The 21,868-nt window shown below is 50.6% G+C and overlaps 1 protein-coding gene across 3 annotated transcripts in view; it reads left to right on the forward strand.

Moving 5' to 3' along the window:
• Positions 1-21,868, forward strand: part of RGS20 (regulator of G protein signaling 20) — a 77,872-nt gene that overhangs the window by 8,373 nt on the left and 47,631 nt on the right. Inside the window, exon 2 of one of the 3 annotated variants that reach the window (XM_068525717.1) lies at positions 18,477-18,786. The exons of 1 other annotated variant lie outside the window; for it this stretch is intronic. In XM_068525717.1, coding sequence (XP_068381818.1) covers positions 18,477-18,786 — 310 coding nt within the window. The remainder of the gene's footprint in view (positions 1-18,476; positions 18,787-21,868) is intronic. One more of the 3 variants, XM_068525718.1, reaches the window with a different exon arrangement.

Here is a 21,868-nt window from a genome sequence, read left to right on the forward strand (position 1 = left end):
GACTAGAAGAGAAAAGTAAACAGCAGGGAGGCAGGAGCCAAGCAGCTCAGGAACCTGACTCCGGGGGTCTGTGGAAGGTGGTGGAAAAGGCTCAGACCAAGTCGCTGCCTCTCCACGTCCTCACTGCCAGTGCCCAGGAGAGAGTCCAACCCAGGGGGGGTCTGGTGCCTACGCCTGGGTCAACAGCCCTGGCCATCCCGTCGGCTGTGAGACAGCCTTAAATAGCTGTCCAGCACGAGTTTTGAAGGACTGCAACTTTGAAGCAGCGTGTGGACCCCCCAAGGCAACCACGTACTCAAAGGAGAGAGCCCCGATTTCGATGTTTGAGTTCGGGCATCTTGACATCTATCGCTCAAGAGCTTTACGATCACATCTCAGAGATAAATCCATCCTTCTCCTCTGTTTATCCCTATTTAGCAAAGATCCGTGGATAGGCCCTCCACAACTGAAGTATAGTCCCCATACATCCCCTCCCCGAGGGGACACGGGTGGACGCTGAAGTTTTCGTGTGACCCTCTCTGCTCTCGAGTCAGACCAGATGGATCCAGTGTGGGTCACCTGGTAACTCAGACACATGGGGACATGACTATTTTTACCTATAAGTTATCAGGAAAGGTTGCTTGAGGTTATGTAAAAAATCGTTGAGCAAAATATGGCCAAATGGAATGAATAAAACATGGCTAGAAAGAAATGATCAAAAGCATTTGATATTACTAATTTCGCTCCACATTTCCCAGTTCTGTAATAAATCTGCTCTCTCTGCTTCTGCAAGTTAGATTTAGTCCTGTTTATTTGAGACTCTGATCTGCGACCATTTGCCCAGAAGGTCAGATGTTCTCAAGGATGTATTTTTTGAAGTTTTCAGTGGAAGAGAGTGTTGTTCTGCCAGCACCATCCTAGGAGGACATGTACTTAATTATATGGACACTTTTGCTGCAGAACAAGTTTGCTGGATTGACAAATAAGCATATGATCAGCAAACAAGAGCCAGGTCCTATCACTGCCTTTTTCTGTTTTTGTCTTTTCCTAAAAATAGCTGCAAAGTGACTGTTTTTAACAACTCACTAGTGTCAGCAAAGTCTGTAAGGCTCCCCTTTCCCAAGAGTTTCTGTCTCAGAGAAGAAAGCCAGGCATGTCCGTCATTTGTTGGCCCCTGGGGGAGCCCAGGCTTTAGGGGCCCGTCATTGCCCCATGTATATTCTGACAACATTGAGAGAGGCAAGGTATGACGGAAGGAAGCAAAGAAGGTCTCCCCGGCACCACAGCCATCAGCCTGGGTCCAACCGGGAGATGAGAAGTTCTCCTCCCTCTCCCCCCGCCCACACCTTCCCCAATATCCTCAGGCGTACCCTGGGCATCTCAGCCTCTCATTCTGGCCTGGTTTCTCCCATTAGGAAACAAAGGAAGTTCAACTTCATTTGGCACTTAGATGTAAATGAACTAATGTATCGTTCCTGCTCACAAAATCTGCAGGGAATGCTAATATTAGATCCCCGAGCATGAACTCTTCCAAGAGTGTAATCTGGGGCGAATAAACTCTGAGCAGGAGAGAGACCCAGTGTTTGGAGGCCTCTGGCCTCTCCCCAGAAGCCACGCTGTGGCCTGGTCCTGCCCCAGCCCCCTGCATCCTCCCCGTGTCCTCCCTTCACCCCAGAGCCTCCTCTGTCCGATGCAGTCTCAGCCAAAGGCCAGATAACTCTGCTTGGCTCGTCCATCAGAAATGGGCTGTTTTTTTACAGACATGGAATCACAAGGGGGAGAAAAAAAAAAAGAATGCCTTTGGATTGTAGGAAATCGGGGAAGTGGAAGGCTGACTACATTTTCAAATTCCTCCTCGCTGAGTCAAGATTCAGCGCCCGGCGGCCTTCTTGTCACAGGGCCCTCCATCCCAGGCGCAGATGCAATCACCACGCTGAGGATCCCAACGGCAAGACAGTGCTCCCTTGTTTTTTAAAGACCGGAGGGAGTGAGGGCCGGTAAATGGTGACATCTGGTGGAAAGGCAAGCACTGCAGGATTTCCAACTAGTAAAACCTGAGGCTGGGTTGTAACTAATCGAAGCCTGATGACTCGAAGACGTCCTTTATCCCAGCTACAGGAGTTCGGTTACGCACATCCTTCCGGCCCGCCCAGGTCCAAACCGCCACCAGGCAGTGCGATGACATAAAGCAATGTCTTTGGAATGGCAAGCATGGGCTTTGAATTCAGGTCCAAGTTGGGTTTAATTCTCTGAGTCTTGGTTTTATCATCTGTGAAATCACAACAGTTATACCTGTCACATATAATTTCATTTGGCTGTTGTTTTTTTTTTTATCAGATACTTTGAATATTAAAAAACAACGTGCGTCCAAGGATCCAGGCTTCCCTGGGGAACCCCCAGGACCCACGTGCTTGATCTGTAGCCCGTTTCTCCCAGCACAGTTATTAACCTAGTGATTCCCCTCTACAGGTGGGGCCTCACACCTGCTGGGCACGAGGTAAGAGCCCAGTCAATATTGATTGGCCGATTGATTGGTAGATAGAAATGCATTATTGCCCTGCTTCCTTCCCACCACGTGGGTGAAACCCTTATCAGAGATATAAAGTTTTCTCTTGACCTCTTTAACCTGAGGTCACTGTTAAAATCTTTCTTCAGCCAAATGTCTCATGTCCCGAAGGAAATTAATGACAGTTATGAATCCTGAACGGCCCCAAAATGTGTCATTTCAAGTTGGTGCCAGTCTCCAGCTTCCTCAAGGAAAACACTCCTTTTAAAATGCCAGGCAGGGCTTCCCTGGTGGCGCAGTGGTTAAGAATCCACCTGCCAATGCAGGGGACACGGGTTCGAGCCCCGGTCAGGGAAGATCCCACATGCCGCGGAGCGACTAAGCCCGTGCGCCACAACTACTGAGCCTGTGCTCTAGAGCCTGCAAGCTACAACTACTGAGCCTGAGCTCTAGAGCCTGCGAGCCACAACTGCGAGCCCACGAGCCACAACTACTGAAGCCCGTGGGCCTAGAGCTCGTGCTCTGCAACGAGAAGCCACTGCAGTGAGATGCCCACGCACCACAAGGAAGAGTAGCCCCTGCTCGCCGCAACTAGAGAAAGTCCACGTGCAGCAATGAAGACCCAACGCAGCCAAAAATTTAAAAAAATAATAATAATAAAATAATAATAATAAAATGCCGGGCAAAGCCATCCAATTCAGCCAAGTCCAGCTCAAAGAAATCAGGGCCCTCTGACAAGTCCTCAGGCAGCCCGGTGAGGCTCGCACAGAGCCCGGTTCATAAGGAGCCACTGGGGGAGCACAGAGCCCACACAGCCCTCCCGGCCCATCACAGGCTGTCCGCTTTGGACAGAACAATGGCTCCCCTTGTTCTTGCCATCCTGTTTGTTGATTTTTGTGCTCCTCCAATGTGACACTTGTGGATCCGGCCCAACGATGGGGACAAATGGAGTGCAGGTGTCCCCTTCGGCGTCAGGCCTTCTCGGAACACCCATTTTAATAAACTCATACCCTCGAGGCATGTGTACGGAATTGGGGCAGATTCTGTCCCACCGTTTCTTGTCTTTTGCAATTTAACAAGACATGAGACACATCATCTAGAGGTTAAAAACCATGACTTTTAAAAAATCTTTTTATTACAGAAAATGTCAAATATACACAAAAGCAGAGAAAAACAGCATGATAAAACCCTAGGTACCCCTTACACAGCCTCCACAATCACCAAATCCAGGTCATGTCATTTCTAAGTTCTTTCATGTAACAAATACTGATTGAATACACATTATGTCCCAGGGCTGCTTTAGGCTTTTCAGGCACGGGTCTGAATAAGGCACAGTCCTGACTCACACTGGGCTGGGAGCCACACAGGGCAACGGACTGTCACTGTCGCCACCGAGGGCAGGAAGTGCTGTGGTCAGAGAAAGGAGACGGGCAGCTGACCCAGCCTTGGTGAGATCCCCAGGGAAATGGCATCTAAGCTGAGCCTTGAAAGCTAACTGGGAGATCGCCCAGGAAGAGAAGAGGAGGCCCCAATTGGGAAAGGGGCGTGATGATTGGGAAAGGGGCGTGATGCCGGCAGAGGGAACAGTTTATACGGAGAGCAGGAATGCAAGTGAACAAGGGGATTTTAGAAGCCGAAGGATGCTTAATGTGATTGCAGCCTGGAGTACAAAGGAACAGTGAGAAAGTCGGGTGAGTGAACGGAGTATCAGCAAATCACGAAAGGTCTTTTATGCCACATTAAGTCCTGTAGAGACATGAGGGGCCACCGAATGGCTAGAGGGAGGGAAGTAACACGATCACGTTTGGCTCTTAGAAAGGTCACCTGTTCTGCGGGGGGGGGGGGGGGGGGGGAACGGATTAGACTAGACAGAGGCGCGGTGTAGACGCCAAGGCGGGACCTGTGAAGGAGAGTCTGCTGTAATTTAATAAGCCCAGCGGGGACGCTGAAGTGCACGCTTGGGGCGCTCTAGAGCTTTCTCTGTGGATTCTGCTGTGTCTCCACTTCAAGGCAGGGCCAAGGTGTGGGCTTGGGGTTGGTGTACGTGTGCTTAGGATTCAAACGACAGCGGTGTTAGAAACTTTTATATACATGTACACAACTGAAGAAACAGAAGACTCTGATGATTGTGAACGTCTCTCTCCCCTGCACTTGTCAACCTTACACTTGCCTCCACCGGCTCTTAGGATTTTAACAAAAGGGTTTTTCATTTCTCAAAGTTACTGACATCAAGCCTTGAAAAGCCTTGGGATGAAATATCACAATCTGAATCCTTGTTGACCTGTTCCTTTATCTTCTTAAGAGAAACTGTATATGTAGTGAAAAAGAAATCCGTGATTTAAAATTATGTTAGACTATGACGGTCAATCATTTTGGAAAGCTTTGCTGTGCTAAGATTGCGAGCTTTCTTGCAAAAAATAGATAATTAAATAGAAACTTTGGACATTACACTGAGTTTCAACTGTACTGCATTTCAGTTTAGAATAACAATATTATGGACTCCATAGATTTAATTTACCAAAGGTGTCTGACATTATGAGGCAGATTCTCCTAAAGCCTTCACTTTGGTGTGTATCCCTTACTATCTAATATGTCAGGGGCTTCTCTGTTAGTGCCTAAAATACTGTTCCTTAAGTTTAGGTAAATCAGACTATTAATTTAGTATGGAAATGGAGAATTAACAGGCATGTGGTTAACTGACCTAGTACCTGTAGAGTTGAACTTAGTAATTCAATCTCCTCTGCAGGTTTAGAAACATAACTAGTCCTGGAATTCTCATTACTCGCTGAGTGTGAGAAGAAAGGTAAATGGGAATTTTGGTCTAAGAGAATCATTGTGGTCAGAGGTACTTAATTACAACTGGAAACTACCAGAGGCATGTGGGGAATACGAGTGAACAGTATCTCTGTCGTTGATTACTGTCATGGGCGTCAGTAAATAATGACCCTATGTCCTGGGTGTGGAGTCACAAAGCATCACAGCCAGGAGTTATAGGCTGGTGGCCCAGCTCTGCTTTTTACTTGTCCTAGCAAACATCATCTAACCTCACTGGTCTGCAGTTTCCTCATTAAACAGCCGGGGGAGGGGGGCGGGGAGATGGGGCAGGGGGCAGTGATTAGTCTAGTAACGTATAGGAGAACATTTTCTAACTGTTCATATATCAGGGTAAAAAATGTCACTTATTTTTATGATAAAAATAAGTATGTAAAATATAGTGGGGATTTTGTTAGGGGACTGCCTACTATTTCCTAGGAATAGCTTGTTTGGTAAATATATATATATATAATTTTTTGAATTGTAATCATCCATGATTTTAAAAGACTATACTAGTTTATACAGAGGTAATTTTTATAGAGCTGGAGATCCCAGAAAAACATCACTAAAGCTTTAAATATGAGTTTTGAATTTTTCTCTTTAAATTTCTGATATTTTACGTAATAAGAATTCCCTTCCTGATCTCTGGAGATACAGAATATTTCAGAAGACAGAGCACAGGCTTTAGTTTAGTTTACTTTTATTTTCCTTTCTTTTCTTTTTCAGCCTCTTAAAGGAACTAACAAATACGAAACATGGGGGAGGAAGATTTTGAAGTCTTAGGACTTTGGTACACTGATCTTTTTTATTCTTACCATTTAAAAATGTTTTCATTAGTTTACATTTTTAATTAAAATATTCGGAATGAGAATCGTGCAACCCCACAGCTGTGAACGGATGTGATTGCTGTGGTCACCCCACATAGGCAGGATGGACCCCGCCCCCCGCGCCCGGCACCTGCCCAAGCTGTGGTTCCAATGCCCAGACCAGTGAGGTCACACGCACACCAGAGAGCATAGAAAGGGTTATTACTCACACGATGCAGCCTCTGAGGAGGGCAGCATGGAAGCAGGTCCAGAAACAGCTTGAGAGAGCAGAGACAGGGGATCTGCTTGGGGTTTCCATGGCCAGGCCGGGCCGAGGGTTCTCCTTGGCAAGGGCCAGGGCTTACCTGGTTGGACCTTCCCACGGGAGCCAAGGGAGAGGGCACCTGGTGTCCCGTATCAGCCGCCCAGATGTGGGGTAGAAGGGGGAGAGTGGTGGCACCTGGAAGCTGTCAGCAGTCAGGCATTAAAAACGAAGTCAAACTCTTTATTACCCACTCTCTGTTACAATAACACAGAGCCCAGAAGCGCATACAATACAGTAAGTCTCCATCTGGCCAGAAAGCAACCTCCATTCCCCCACAAAGGCAAACGCTCTCCACTCTTACCAGCTTCTACGCATCCTGCAGAGATGGTCTTATGTATATAAAAACATGTACACACACACACACACACACACACACACACACACACAGATCATTCCTTTTACTAAAGACCAAAGGATGGAAACCAGATAGCCCAGGGTTTGCTTGAATTCCTTCACACTTGTTCTGTTGTTTTCTAGACAAGAGTCTTTGGCGAGGCCATTTCACCTTTCTGAGTCTCAGTGCAGCCTTCTGTTACACGGAGATGAGACATACCTGCTTGCCGGCCTGTGACAAGGAATGTACGACGTGTCATACGACCAATGCCTGGAACAGGGTACCCGACGTCCCCTTTACCTTGCTTTCCTTCTACTTCGCCGGCTGCTCTTTTTCGGCCTCTTTTGCAAATCCCTCTCCCTTTATTGACTCTGACGTATTGGAAATTCCCTAGGTTTTCATCCTAGGCCTTTTTCTCACTCAACTCGTTCTCCCTGGCTAATCCTGGCTGTGTCGACAGCTTTGAGACAGCTTCAGCTCTCTCTCCTGCAGTCCACACATGAATGTACAAATGTTTACTCACCATCTAGCTTGAAATGTCTAGGCATGTCAAAATTGGCAATCTGTCTTTACCGTTCCCCAAACTTTTTCATGATGGTGAAAGGGTACCACGATCTGCCTGGTTTTGAACTAGAAATTTAGAGGCATTACCCTTGACCTTAATCTTATCCTCATTTCACACCCCTAATCAGTCTTCAAGTTTTGTCCACACTATTCAGAATTATCTCTTGATCCATTTATTTAGTTATCTCCATCCCTTTTAACACTTTCCTAGATAAAGTTACTATCATCTCCCAAAAAATTTATCGCAGCAGCCTCTTCTCTGGTCTCCTCTTTCGAGTCATGCCTGCCTCTAAGTGACACCAGAAGTCAGAGATCTTCCTAAAACACAAAACTGACTGTGTTAACTCCCTGATTCAACTTTGTCTGTGCTCCCCGTTTCCATCTGGACGTGTCAAACTCCTTAAGCGGACTCAACCTTGTTCTATCTTTTCATCTCTTTCTAGGGATCTTACCCAATCCCAATAGCTTTCAATATCATTTTATGCTAATGATTCCTAAATTTACATCTCTAAGACTCTCACCTCTACCCTGAGCTTCAGGCTCTTTCACAACAGCCTTTTGAACGGCTCCATTTGAGTGACTCATAGGCATCCAAAACATGTGTTTACCTGGATTCTTGATTTCCCTCCCCGCCTTCCTCATTTCAGCAAGTCACCCAACTGCTCAAGGCAGAAAACCTAGGAATTTTCCTTGAGTCCCTTTTTCTCAGCCTGTACATTGAATCCACCTGACGTCCCGTTAATTCTCTCTAAAATGTATCTCATATCTGTCCACTTCTCTCTATTTTATTCCCATTACCTGCCCAAGTCATCCTCCTCTCTCACCTGGACCAGTTCAAAGCCTCCTGTTTCACTGTTCCCATGCTTGCCCTCTTCCAATTCACTCTTATGCAAAGCAGCCAAAGGAGTCTTTAAAATATATAAACCACATGATGTCACTCTCTTGCTTAAAACCTTTCACTGATTATCACTGCTTTTAAAATAAAATCCAGGGACTTCCCTGGCAGTCTAGTGGTTAAGACTGCACTCCCAATGCAGGGGGCATGGGTTTGATCCCAGGTTCAATCCCTGGTTGGGGAGCTAAGATTCTGCATGTCATATGGCGTGGCCAAAGAAAAAATAAAATAAAATCCAAAATCCTTACTATGACTTGCTTGCCCTATTCAGTCTACCTAGACTCTTACACCCCCTCATTCAGTACATACAAGAGAAGGTCATTTTCTTCCCCACTCACCTTGAATCCAGAGCATCTAAGACATTGCCTGGAACTTAAGAATATACTAAGCAGGTAATTAATGTTTGTTGAAAGAATGAATAAATGAGTGGCTTACAAGACCCTTCTTGGTCTAATCCCTGCATCTGCTATTCCTTTTCTACTTTCCCAAATCACAACCTAGGCTTCACTAAATGCTAGGAAGAGGATGAGAGTTGGCAAGGTCTATTTGGCAGCAGAAATCAAAATGAGAGAACCGCAAGAGTAGGTGACAACTCTACAGCAGAACCACGATTGATTAACTTAGCTGCCCGCACCCTCACCCCTGGTGGGCTTTCTCAGGCTCCTCTCCTCTCACATCTTGAAGAGTTTTGAGTGTTTTTTCAATTGTGCTAAAATATAAATAACATAAAATTTACCATTTTAACCACTTTAAAGTGTATAATGCAGTAGCATTAAATACATTCACAAGGTTGTGGAACCATTATTACGATCTATTTCCAGAGCTTTTTCATCAACCCAAACACTCTGGACCCACTAAACGATAACTCCCCATTATCCTCTCCCCACCGCCCCAAGTAACCTCTCTTCTACTTTCTATCTGTATGTCTGACTATTTTTGGTACCTCATATCAATGGACTCAGTCAGTATTTGTCCTTTTGTGTCCAGCTTCTTTCACTTAGCATCGGGTTTTCAAGGTTCGTCCATGTTGTAGCCTGTGTCAGAATTCTATTTCTGGAGATTGGTTCAAGATGGCGGAGTAGAAGGACGTGCTCTCACTCCCTCTTGCAAGAGCACCAGAATCACAACTAACTGCTGAACCATCATCGACAGGAAGACACTGGAACTCACCAAAACAGATCTCCCACATCCAAGACAAAGGAGAAGCCGCAAGGAGACGGCAGGAGGGGCGCAATCACAATAAAATCAGATCCCATAACTGCTGGCTGGGTGACTCCCAACCAGAGAACACTTATACCACAGAAGTCCACCCACTGGAGTGAAGGTTCTGAGCCCCATGTCAGGCTTCCCAACCTGGGGGTCCGGCAACGGGAGGAGGAATTCCCAGAGAATCAGACTTTGAAGGCTAGCGGGATTTGATTGCAGGACTTCGACAGGACTGGGGGAAACAGAGACCCCACTCTTGGAGGGCACACACAAAGTAGGGTGTGCATTGGGACCCAGGGGAAGGAGCAGTGACCCCAGGGGAGACTGAACCAGACCTACCTGCTAGTGTTGGAGGGTCTCCTGCAGAGGCAGGGGGTGGCTGTGGCTCACCGTGAGGACAGGGACACTGGCAGCAGAAGTTCTGGGAAGCACTCCTTGGCATGAGCCCTCCCTGACTCACCTTTAGCCCCACCAAAGAGCCTGTAAGCGCCAGTGTTGGGTTCCCTCAGGCCAAACAACTAATAGGGACAGAACCCAGCCCCACCCATCAGCAGACAAGCGGATTAAAGTTTTACTCAGCTCTGCCCACCAGGGCAACACCCAGCTCTACCCACCACCAGTCCCTCCCATCAGGAAGCTTGCATAAGCCTCTTAGACAGCCTCATCCACCAGAAGGCAGAGAGCAGAAGCAAGAAGAACTACAATTCTGCAGCCTGTGGAACGAAAACCACATTCACAGAAAGACAAAATGAAAAGGCAGAGGACTATGCACCAAATCAAAGAACAAAATAAAACCTAAGAAAAACAACTAAATGAAGTGAAGATAGGCACCCTTCCAGAAAAAGAATTCAGAATAATGATAGTGAAGATGATATAGGACCCCGGATAAAGGATGGAGGCAAAGATCGAGAAGATGAAAGAAATGTTTAACAAAGACCTAGAAAAATTGAAGAACACCTAGAAGAATTAAAGAACAAACAAACAGAGATGAACAATGCAATAACTGAAATGAAAAATACATTAGAAGGAATCAAGAGCAGAATAACTGAGGCAGGAGAACGGATAAGTGACCTGGAAGACAGAATGGTGGAATTCACTGCCACAGAACAGAATAAATAAAGAATGAAAAGAAATGAAGACAGCCTAAGAGACCTCTGGGACTACATTAAACGCACCAACATTTGCATTATAAGGGTCCCAGAAGGAGGAGAGAGAGAAAGGACCCAAGAAAATATTTGAAGAGATTATAGTTGAAAACTTCCCTAACTTGGGAAAGGAAATAGCCACCCAAGTACAGGAAGCGCAGAGTCCCAGGCAGGATAAACCCAAGGAGAAACAGGCCGAGACACATAGTAATCAAATTGACAAAAATTAAAAACAAAGAAAAATTATTAAAAGCAACATGGGAAAAACGCCAAATAACATACAAGGGAACTCCCATAAGGTTAACAGCTGATTTCTCAGCAGAAACTCTACAAGCCAGAAGGGAGTGGCACAATACATTTATAGTAATGAAAGGGAAGAAACTACAACCAAGATTACTCTACCCAGCAAGGATCTCATTCAGATTCGACAGAGAAATCAAAAGCTTTACAGACAAGCAAAAGCTAAGAGAATTCACACCACCAAACCAGCTCTACAACACATGCTAAAGGAACTTCTCTAAGTGCGAAACACAAGAGAAGAAAAGGACCTACAAAAACAAACCCAAAACAATTAAGAAAATGGTCACAGGAACATACATATCGATAATTACCTTAAACGTGAATGCATTAAATGCTCCAACCAAAAGACACAGGCTTGCTGAATGGATACAAAAACAAGACCCATATATATGCTGTCTACAAGAGACCCACTTCAGACCTAGGGACACATACAGACTGAAAGTGAGGGGATGGAAAAAGATATTCCATGCAAATGGAAATCAAAAGAAAGCTGGAGTAGCTCTACTCATATCAGATAAAGTAGACTTTAAAATAAAGAATGTTACAAGAGACAAGGAAGGACACTACATAATGGTCAAGGGATCAATCCAAGAAGAAGATATAACAATTATAAGTATACATGCACCCAACATAGGAGCACCTCAGTACATGAGGAAAATGCTAACAGCTATAAAAGAGGAAATTGACAGTAACACAATAATAGTGGGGAACTTTAACACCTCATTTACACCAATGGACAGATCATCCAGACAGAAAATTAATAAGGAAACACAAGCTTTAAATGACACCATAGACCAGATAGATTTAATTGATATTTACAGGACATTCCATCCGAAGAGCAGATTACATTTTCTTCTCAAGTGTACACAGAACATTCTCCAGGATAGATCATTTCTTCGGTCACAAATCAAGCCTCAGTAAATTTAAGATAATTGAAATCATATCACGCATCTTTTCTGACCACAACACTATGAGATTAGAAATCAATTACAGGGAAAAAAAGGTAAAAAACACAAACACATGGAGGCTAAACAATACGTTACTAAATAACCAAGAGATGACTGAAGAAATCAAAGAGGAAATCAAAAAATACCTAGAGACAAATGACAACAAAAACACAACAATCCAAAACCTATGGGATGCAGCAAAAGCAGTTCTAAGAGGGAAGTGTATAGCAATACAATCCTACCTAAAGAAACAAGAAAAGGGGCTTCCCTGGTGGCGCAGTGGTTAAGAATCCGCCTGACAATACAGGGGATGTGGGTTCGAGCCCTGGTCCGGGAGGATCCCACATGCTGCAGAGCAACTAAGCCCATGTGCCACAACTACTGAGGCTGCGCTCAGGAGCCTGCAGGCCACAACTACTGAAGCCTGCGCACCTAGAGCCTGTGCTCCGCAACAAGAGAGGCCATCGCGGTGAGAAGCCCTCGCACCCTAACAAAGAGCAGCCCCTGCTCGCCACATCTAGAGAAAGCCCACACAGCAAGAAAGACCCAACACAGCCAAAAATAAATAAATTAATTAATTAAATAAATCTATAAAAAAAAAAAAAAGAAACAAGAAAAATCTCAAATAAACAACCTAACCTTACACCTAAAGGAACTAGAGAAAGAAGAACAAACAAAACCCAAAGTTAGTAGAAGGAAAGAAATCATAAAGAGCAGAGCAGAAATAAAAGAAATAGAAACAAAGAAAACAATAGCAAAGATCAATAAAACTAAAAGGTGGTTCTTTGAGAAGATAAACAAAATTGACAAACCTTTAGCCAGACTCATCAAGAAAAAGAGGGAGAGGACTCAAATCAATAAAATTAGAAATGAAAAAGGAGAAGTTATAACGGACACCACAGAAATACAAAGCATCATGAGAGACTACTACAAGCAACTCTATGCCAATAAAATGGGACAACCTGGAAGAAATGGACAAATTCTTAGAAAGGTATAACCTTCCAAGACTGAACCAGGAAGAAATAGAAACTATGAACAGACCAATCACAAGTAATGAAGTTGAAACTGTGATTAAAAATCTTCCAACAAAAAAAAGTCCAGAACCAGATGGCCTCACAGGTGAATTCTATTAAACATTTAGAGAAGAGTTAACACCCATCCTTCTCAAACTCTTCCAAAAAATTGCAGAGAAAGGAACACTCCCAAACTCATTCTATGAGGCCACCATCACCCTGATACCAAAAATAGACAGAGATACTACAAAAAAAGAAAATTACAGACCAATATCACTGATGAATATAGATGCAAAAATCCTCAACAAAATACTAGGAAACAGAATGCAACAACACATTAAAAGGATCATACACCACGATCAAGTGGGATTTATCCCAGGGATGCAAGGATTCTTCAATATACACAAATCAATCAATGTGATACACCATATTAACAAATTGAAGAATAAAAACCATATGATCCTTTCAATAGATGCAGAAAAAGCTTTTGACAAAATTCAACACCCATTTATGATAAAAACTCTCCAGAAAGTGGGCATAGAGGGAACCTACCTCAACATAATAAAGGCCATATATGACAAACCCACAGCAAACATCATTCTCAATGGTGAAAAACTGAAACCATTTCCTCTAAGATCAGGAAGGAGACAAGGATTTCCACTCTCACCACTATTATTCAACATAGTTTTGGAAGTCCTAGCCACGGCAATCAGAGAAGAAAAAGAAATAAAAGGAATACAAATTGGAAAAGAAGAAGTAAAACTGTCACTGTTTGCGGATGACATGATACTATACATAGAGAATCCTCAAGATGCCACCTGTCTGTGTCCAAACTTTCCCTTTTTATAAGGACACCAGTCATACTGGATTAGGGACTCATCCTACTCCAGCAAGGCCTCATCCTAACTAAGTACATCTGCAGCGACCCTACTTCCAAATAAGGTGATATTCTGAGGTCTTGGGGGTTCCAGGACTTCAACATACAAATTTGAGGGAGACCCAATTCAGCCTATAACACAGAGTGACAGCTGTGTTAAGAGAATATGAGAAGCAGGACTTCCCTGGTGGCATAGTGGTTAAGAATCCACCTGTCAGTGCAAGGGACACGGGTTCGAGCCCTGGTCCGGGAAGATCCCACATGCCGCGGAGCAACTAAGCCCGTGTGCCACAACTACTGAGCCTGCGCTCTAGAGCCCGTGAGCCACAACTACTGAGCCCGCGTGCCACAACTACTGAAGCCCGCGCGCCTAGAGCCCGTGCTCCGCAACAAGAGAAGCCACTGTAATGAGAAGCCCGTGCACCGCAACCAAGAGTAGCCCCCGCTTGCCGCAACTAGAGAAAGCCCGCGCGCCTAGAGCCCGTGCTCCGCAACAAGAGAAGCCACTGCAATGAGAAGCCCGTGCACCGCAACCAAGAGTAGCCCCCGCTTGCCGCAACTAGAGAAAGCCCGCGCGCAGCAACAAAGACCCAACGCAGCCATAAATAAATAAATAAATTTATTTTTTTAAAAAGTAGATTAAAAAAAAAAGACAATATGAGAAGCAGTTGGATTTGACTGAAGAGTATGAAGGAAAGAAAGGAGTCAGGGATACTCCAATGGTTTTGACCTGAATTAAAATAATCAAGTTGCCATTTACTGAGACGGTGAAGATTGCAGGAGGAGAAAGTTTGGAGGGGAAAATCAGAGTTCAGTTTGGGATATAATTCAAATAAATATATGGATATATTCAAATAAAGACCCACCTCCTGTCCTGAGCTCCTCACTTGGTTTGGAATACCAGCAGAGTGGCAGAAGGCCCCGTTATCTCAGCAAAAATAGAGGAGATAGAGCTTGGGAGTGTTTCCCTTCCCCACACACACATGTCACCTAAGTGGCCCTCATTTCTGGTTCACTCCACTTCTGTTCATGGCCCACCTTCCTCATTACCTTTGCTTCATCATTCCACATCTCCTTATGACACCTCCCCATAAGCCTTAGAAAGTTATTAAGAGAATGAAGTCAGAAGTAATTAAGAGCTGCAGAGGTACTCTTTTCACCAGCTGTACTTTCACTAGCAACATTAAAATTCTAAGTGAACCTTAATAGAAACGTTTGATTAATTGTTCAGTTGGCCTCAAATTAATATTAACCTGTGACTCTAGTATCCATGGTCTGTTTGTCTTATTTATTGTTGCTTTTCCAATCTGCATGATTTACAGTCAGCACAAGCAAAGATTTGCCTCTATAGTTTTCAGTCACTCTGAATTAGATTCTTAGATCCAAGTGGAAAAATGACTTGTCCAAACAATAGAAAATTAAAATGTATAGTACGGCTAAACCACAGCAAAATAGAATTTTTAAAAATAAAGTTCAGGAAAAAATAGGTCATCTCATAAAATTAAATCTAATTTCAATTTCCATTCTGACTGTGATTTTAATTCTAAAGTTCTCAGAATGTTTTGGTAATAAAGTGGGTTAATTCTGCCATGGAGGTTTCCTTTATGAAAGGGTACTATTTAGGGGTGAATGAAAAATTTTCAATTTGCCTTTTAAAGGGGTGAGACTTTGTTGGTATTGATTAGGGGTGTGGTGATTTTCTCCTCTGCATGGTTCAATAACCAACATGATCAACTAGACGAGTGGACACTCGATCAGAATAAGGTACTCCCTAAGTCTCCCGGATCCCTAAGGAGCAGTGCTTTCAGGAATACGGATGCCCAGATGATTCCCTTTGGCGGCTAAGTTTTTGAAACTTTCAGACCGTCAACTAGAATCTGGCCTGAAAGGAAGGCAGGGCTTTCTGGAGTGATCAGTACCGCCGGCGGCTGAAGTCCTCTGCTCAGACCGAATTTTGGGGCTACATTGACACTCCGTGCTCTGACCTTGCTAGAACGACCGAAGGAAGTGGACGCGTTTCAGCACCCGACACCTGTCATGCTTCACAGCCCCGCCAGTCAGAGAAGCCTCCGTCCCTCGCAGAGACAGGAGACAGAACTGGGCAGCCGGCTACTCATCCGGAGGGAAAAGACCACGCCAGGGAAGAGGAAAAGGTGGACTTCTCCGGAGACGCACAGGAGCCGGGCTTGGCGTTTCTGGGGCTGAGTCTGGGACTTCCCTTCTGCCGGAACATTTCCCCTGCTTCCCTCCCAAGCGTCTCTGTCTCGGAGCGCAGCAGCGCAGCGGGATGCCTAATGAAGCGTGCCCAGCAAGGGGCATCAAGCGGCTCGGGAAGCAGGGCTGGGGCGGGAGGGGGAGAGTCAGGTTACAGGTTCACACGTTCTCGGAAAACCATTCGGAAACCTGAGCTGGAGACGCAAATGCCGGGACCCACGCAGGGCCGGGGGCGTGCCCTTCGGGCCCCGGCAGCCGGGCGTGCGCTCTCCGCCTCGTGCAGCGCGTGCCTGAAGCCGGTCGGGAAGGCCGCGGGCGGAGCGGTCAAACTCCGGGCCGCCGGGGACCGCGGCGCTTCTCTCTGGGCCTCCTTAGCATACGGTCCTTCCGGCCGGGGGCCGCGTCCGCTGGGGTGCCTGCGGCCACGGACGCCGCGCTGGAGCGGACGCGGCCGACGGCCCACGCTCCCCGCAGGTGCGCACGGGGTCAGCAGCGGCCCGCCCGCGTCCAGGGGCGCCGCCGCGGCCGAGCCCCCCTTCCCACCCACCCCCGGCCAGGGGCGCGGCGCGGGCGGCCCTCCCCGGGAGACAGCCGCTGGGCGCCGAGTGCCGCTCCGAGCGTTTTCCGAATCGCTCATTTCCCCCTCGAGCGAGCTGCTGGCGCTTATCCAGGAGCCTCCCGGGCTCCCAGCTCCAACCCCTGAAATAAACGCGGCGCCTGTCCAGAGAGCGGGGGAGGGGAGAGGCCCGTCTGCACGCGGAGAAAGAACATACCGGGCGAACGACCCCGTTCTCTAGGAAAAGGTAATGAGGGGAAGCGAAAGAGTGTGAACTTACTCGGAAATGCAAAGCGAGCTCCACTCTCGCCGGGAGCATACAAACGAGGGAACGACGAATCAGCCGACGCGGCCGGCGGCGGCCCAGGAAGGGCCTCATGCATGAGAATGGGTTGCTAGGTTGCCTTGTTCCCTCCGACACCCGCTTCCCACAAGACATCCACCGGCGGAAGAAAGCAGGCCGGGCCCGGCCACGGCCGAGCGGGGTGGGGGCCGCGCCAAGCCCCCGAGGCCGCTCCCGCCGTCAGGACCCTGGAGAGCGGCAGCCGCGCCCCGGGGACCCGCGCCTCGCCGCCCGGTCCCTCGCCTTCGCGGCTTCCCGCCTCCACCTTCATTTTTCTTGGCAACCACTTCTCTCGCTCTTCACCAACAGCTTAAATTGCCTTTTTGTTTTGCTTGAGGGGGTTGTTTGGATTGGCTGAGTTAGGTTCCGGTTTGTAACTTCACTAAGTATTAGTGGACCAAGAAGCCCTGAGAGCTCCAAAACGAGAGCCTGAACGAGGCGGTTGAGCTTAAAAAGCCACTGAGGGACTTCCCTGGTGGCGCAGGGGTAAAGAATCTGCCTGCCAGTGCAGGGGACACGCATTCGAGCCCTGGTCCGGGAAGATCCCACATGCCGCGGAGCAACTAAGCCCGTGCGCCACAACTACTGAGCCTGCACTCTAGAGCCCGCAAGCCACAACTACGGAGCCTGCGCGCCACAACTACTGAGCCCACGTGCCACAGCTACTGAAGCCCCCGCACCTAGAGCCTGTGCTCCGCAACACGAGAAGCCACCGCAATGAGAAGCCCACGCTCCGCAACAAAGAGTAGCCTCCGCTCGCCACAACTAGGGAAAGCCCGAGCGCAGCAACGAAGACCCAACACAGCCATAAATAAATAAATAAATAAATTAATTAATAAGCCACTGAGTTCAATCTTTTACTTCGTAAATGAATCAGACCAACTCAAAGAATAAAGAATCTCCCAAGGTTTGCCATGGAGTTCATTTCAAGGATGAGTCTAGACCCCTGGGCCTCTGACTTCTAAATTAATGTTTCCCTATGCTTTCCAAGAAAATAATACTTTTATCTTAACCTCGGCTGCTTAGCTCTCCCAAGCAACAAGTGGAGGGTGGAAAGGCCTGTGTTCGTGGAAATAAGATGGACACAGCGAGTGTGGAAAGGGGGCCTGCAGACTGTGCTCTTAAGTCCTGGTCTCCCCTGACCCCCGCACCCAGCACAACCAAAGTCACATCGCCAGTCCCTTTTCCGCCAGCCTGAGGACCCCTCAGTCTTCTGCCTGTATCCAAGCCTCCCCTGGACACCTATCACAAGTACCTAGTAACCTCATACCAACTTCTGGTAGAGCTCTGGGCACTACCAGGTCAGGATAGGGTCTGAGGTTCTGCATTCCCAACAAGCTCCTGGGTATTATCCAAGCTGTTGGCCCAGGGACCACACTCTGAGTAGCAAGGAGTTTGAAAGGGGTGGGGGGAGAATGGGAGAGAGGGGAAGCAGGGAAGAGAGGGGAGAAAGGAGAGAAGGGGATCTCCCCTTCTAAGCAGAGGCCTTTTCTTTTGCTCTCACCGACCTTCTCTTGCACCCCGAAAGTAATGCCTCGAAATGCCGCAGTAACTGGCACTCTGCACCTTCTCTTCAGTCTGTAGCGAGACCCGACAGTGACGGTGTGTGATTTTGTTTCTCTCCTCCCCCTCCTCTCGCCCTCCCCGCCCGGCCCTGCACAGCTCCCAAGCTCGCCCGCTGCCCCGAAGCTGCTCGGCCTCCTCTCCGGCACGCTCTCCGGCCTCGCGCGCTTCTTCGCTCACCTTCTCCAGCGACCCCTTCCTGGGGCTCCCCGGCGGCGCCCGGACTTCTCTCTCCTGCTCCCCGCCCTGCCAGCCGCTGGGCTCGCGCCGGGCCAGGAGGAGCGGCCGGGCCGCCTCTCGCTCCTGCTCAGGGCAGCTCTGGCACTGCCCGGCCGACCCCCAGGGGGACGCCTGCCCCGGGAAGAGGACGCCGGCGCCGGGCAGAGCTCGCCCATGCCCGTGAGTACTGTGGTCTCCGCCGCCCAATCCGCGGCCTCAGCGGGACGCCAGTTTCCCGGGTTCCTCCCTAACCCCGACTGACCCACTCCACGTGGGGGCGAGCAGGGGATCCCGCCAGCAAGGGGAGAAGGGTAGGGGGACGGGTGGGAAGGTCGAGACCCGGCCGAGAACGCTCACGGAAAAGGCGCCGGCGGCCCGCCGGACACCCCTCCCCCCAGGAGACCCTCGAAGCTACTCTTCTCGGGCCACTTCCTCCCAGAGCCTACGGAACGGGGCCGGGGGAGCCCCCGTCCTCCCCGAAGCCGCTTCTCGAACTCACGCATCGCTCTCCTGCCCCTCCTCCAAGCCTCCCGCGGACGAGCCTCCGCCCCCTCCTCGCGCTCCCACTCCCCAGCCCCCGGCTACGGCGCGCTCGGGAGGCCAGGGAGGAAATGACGTGATGTTATTTTAGTGTCAGGTCGGCTTCCAGCTTCAGTTTAGCCCGCCGAGCTCGGGCGCACGGCCCGGAGGTCAGACCGCGTCTCCCGAGGGCACACCGGGGGCTCCAGGGCTCCGTGCCCGCAGAGCTGGGCGGCGGCGGGGTTCCCGCCACCCTCCGGGTCTCCCCCTTCCCCGGACTCCGGAGTCGGGAGTTAGCCAACCCCCCCGCCACCCAGCCAGGTGGGACCTTCGGCTCCGGCAGGCGGGGAGGGGGCAAGGAACCCCTTTCCAGTTTGGTACCTCCGGAGGCGGAGGCTGCAGCCGGGTGGGGCGGGGGTAGAGCTGGAGAAGCACCCCAGGGAAAGGGAGATGGTGGGGACCGGCCTCCAGAGGCGGAGAGTCCACGGCCGGACCCTCCGGGTACGAGCACCCCGGCGCGCCGCGCACCCCGCGCGCACACACGGGTGCCTCCCCCCGCCCGCTCCATTCACAAGATCCCAGCGCGCTCTCCCGCACGCCGGGGGTCCGCTCGGCCCCCGCGCGCCAAGCATAGGGAGAGCCGAGGGGGGTCTGCGGCGCCCACACTCTCGGTACTTCCTAACCCGGGGTTGAAGAAGGGAACCACGGTCCCGGCATGGATGGGGACCCCCGCCCCAAGCCCCGCCGCAGAGGAGCGCGCCGCCGCGGGAGGGAAGCGAGCCCTGGGTGGCCCGGCCGGGGAGGGGGGAGGCAGGGGCGGGGAGAGGCAGAGGCGAGGGAGGCGGGGGGGAGAAGAAGGCGACAGGAAAGACGGAGAGCCAGAGAAAGAGGAAAGCCGGGGAGAGCGATCGCGGGCGTAGCGAGGGCAGCACCTAGAATTATCATAAAAATAAGGCACTCGCGGGACGCATGCGCACAGCGGACGGAGGCGCGCGGGCCGCAGCTCCCCCTCGGGCTCGCGGGGCTGACCGTGGAAGCGTGAGTAGCCACTTCCTCAACGCCCCGTTCTCCCTCCCGGACTCGCCCTGTGGCCTCGGGCAGGGAGGTAGCCGGGGCCGAGCGGGGCGCGCACGCTGGGCTGGACCACGGTGGCGGGAGCGGGTCAGCGTGCAGGGCGTGCGGGGCTTGGGGTGTGACCGTGTCTCAAGGGGCTCCGCCGGGGCGTCCGCACGGTTCGACCTCTGTGGCCGGGCGCCAGCGAGTGGGTGGGCTACTGACACCCGAAGCAGACCTGGGAAACCCCGGGCGCCGGAGGCGGGCGGTCTGAGCGCAGGTGGGAAGGAAGCGGAGACGCTCCCGGAATCGCCGCGGAGACGCGCCACTACGGCGGGGACCCGAGGAGTCGGGCGGGAAGCGGGCGCCCGCCGCGGACCCCGGGGGCCTGACTCGGTGTCGCCACTGAAGCTCGGAAAACCGAATGGACAGAACCGTCCCCACGCTCTGCCCGAGCCGAGGGGGGTGGGGGGGGGGAGGCGGGCGCCGCGGGTATTTTTCTTGCGGGAACCCGGTGATTGAGTCTTCCGCGCTCTCGGGGCTGCGCTCGGAAGTTGGAACGAGTGTGGCGCCCGGGCTGCGGGGACCTCCGGGACGGCGGCGCGCGGCAGGGACTGGGCTTCGGCGGGCGCGGCGACTCCCCCTCCCCCAGGGGTGGGCGGAGTGGGCGGGGGAGGGGTCGCGGAGGCGGCGGGCTTCCGGCCGGCTTGGCTGGTGCGCCCGGGGCCCTCCCGCGGCGGGGGGAGTGGGCGGGAAGGGATGGGCGGCGGGGGAGGGGTCTGGGGAGGGGCAGCGCGCGGGGACTCGAGCGGCTTTGAGAGCCTCCGGGAGTCGCCAGCGCCCGAGGAGAGAGAGCCCGGGCGGGCGGCCGCGGCGCGGAGCGAGCCCGGCGGCGGCGAAGGACGCGGGCGCGGGGCGGGGGACGCGGCCCCGCCAGCAGCTCAGCCCCCCCCGCGCCCCCTAGGCGGGCCGGGTGGAGGAGTGAGCGCCGAGGCCGAGTTTCTGGCCGGGAGGGGGCGGGCGCTCCGCGGGAACTAGCTCCTACATCCCTTCCTCGGGAGAATCCGGCGGAGGCCGAGCGCTCTTTGTCCGCCCCCGCCCAGCCGATCGGCCGGACGGCGCGGGTTGCGGCGACCGCAGCCGGTGCCCGCAGCGCGGGCGGAGCGCCCCTCGTCCACGGGCGGCCAGCAGCAGTCACTCGCCCGCGGGAGCTCGCGGTGGCCCCGGAGGCGGGGAGCTTCTGCACCGTCTCGTTACCGTCCTGGGTCAGTCCCCCCTCCTCTGGAGCGCAGGTCGCAGGGCCCCTGCGTGGCTTGGCTTCTTTCACTTCTGGTGGTTCCAGATTGTGGAACTGACCAAACAGGGGTCCGAGTTCACGAAATAGTGTGAATTCCTCCCCAGACTTGGCAAAGGAGTTGTGTCATGGAAAGACTCTATCTGTAAACTCTTAGTTTTTTGCTCACAACCTGATTTTCTACTGGGTTTCGTCCGGTTTATCTCCTGTTCCTTAAGTGGCGTCTTTTGTATCAGTATCAGTATCGCACATGAGGGGCAATATTGCCTAATGGGTAAGAGCCCTGGACTCAGTAACTGTCTAGATTCAAATCTCAGCCTAGCGGTGTGACCTCGGGCAAGTTGCTTAACCTCTCGGTGCCGTAGTTTTATCATCTGTAAAATGGGGATAAGAAAA

The sequence above is a fragment of the Eschrichtius robustus genome, chromosome 17 (assembly GCF_028021215.1).
Source record: "Eschrichtius robustus isolate mEscRob2 chromosome 17, mEscRob2.pri, whole genome shotgun sequence".
NCBI classification, from domain to species: domain Eukaryota; kingdom Metazoa; phylum Chordata; class Mammalia; order Artiodactyla; family Eschrichtiidae; genus Eschrichtius; species Eschrichtius robustus.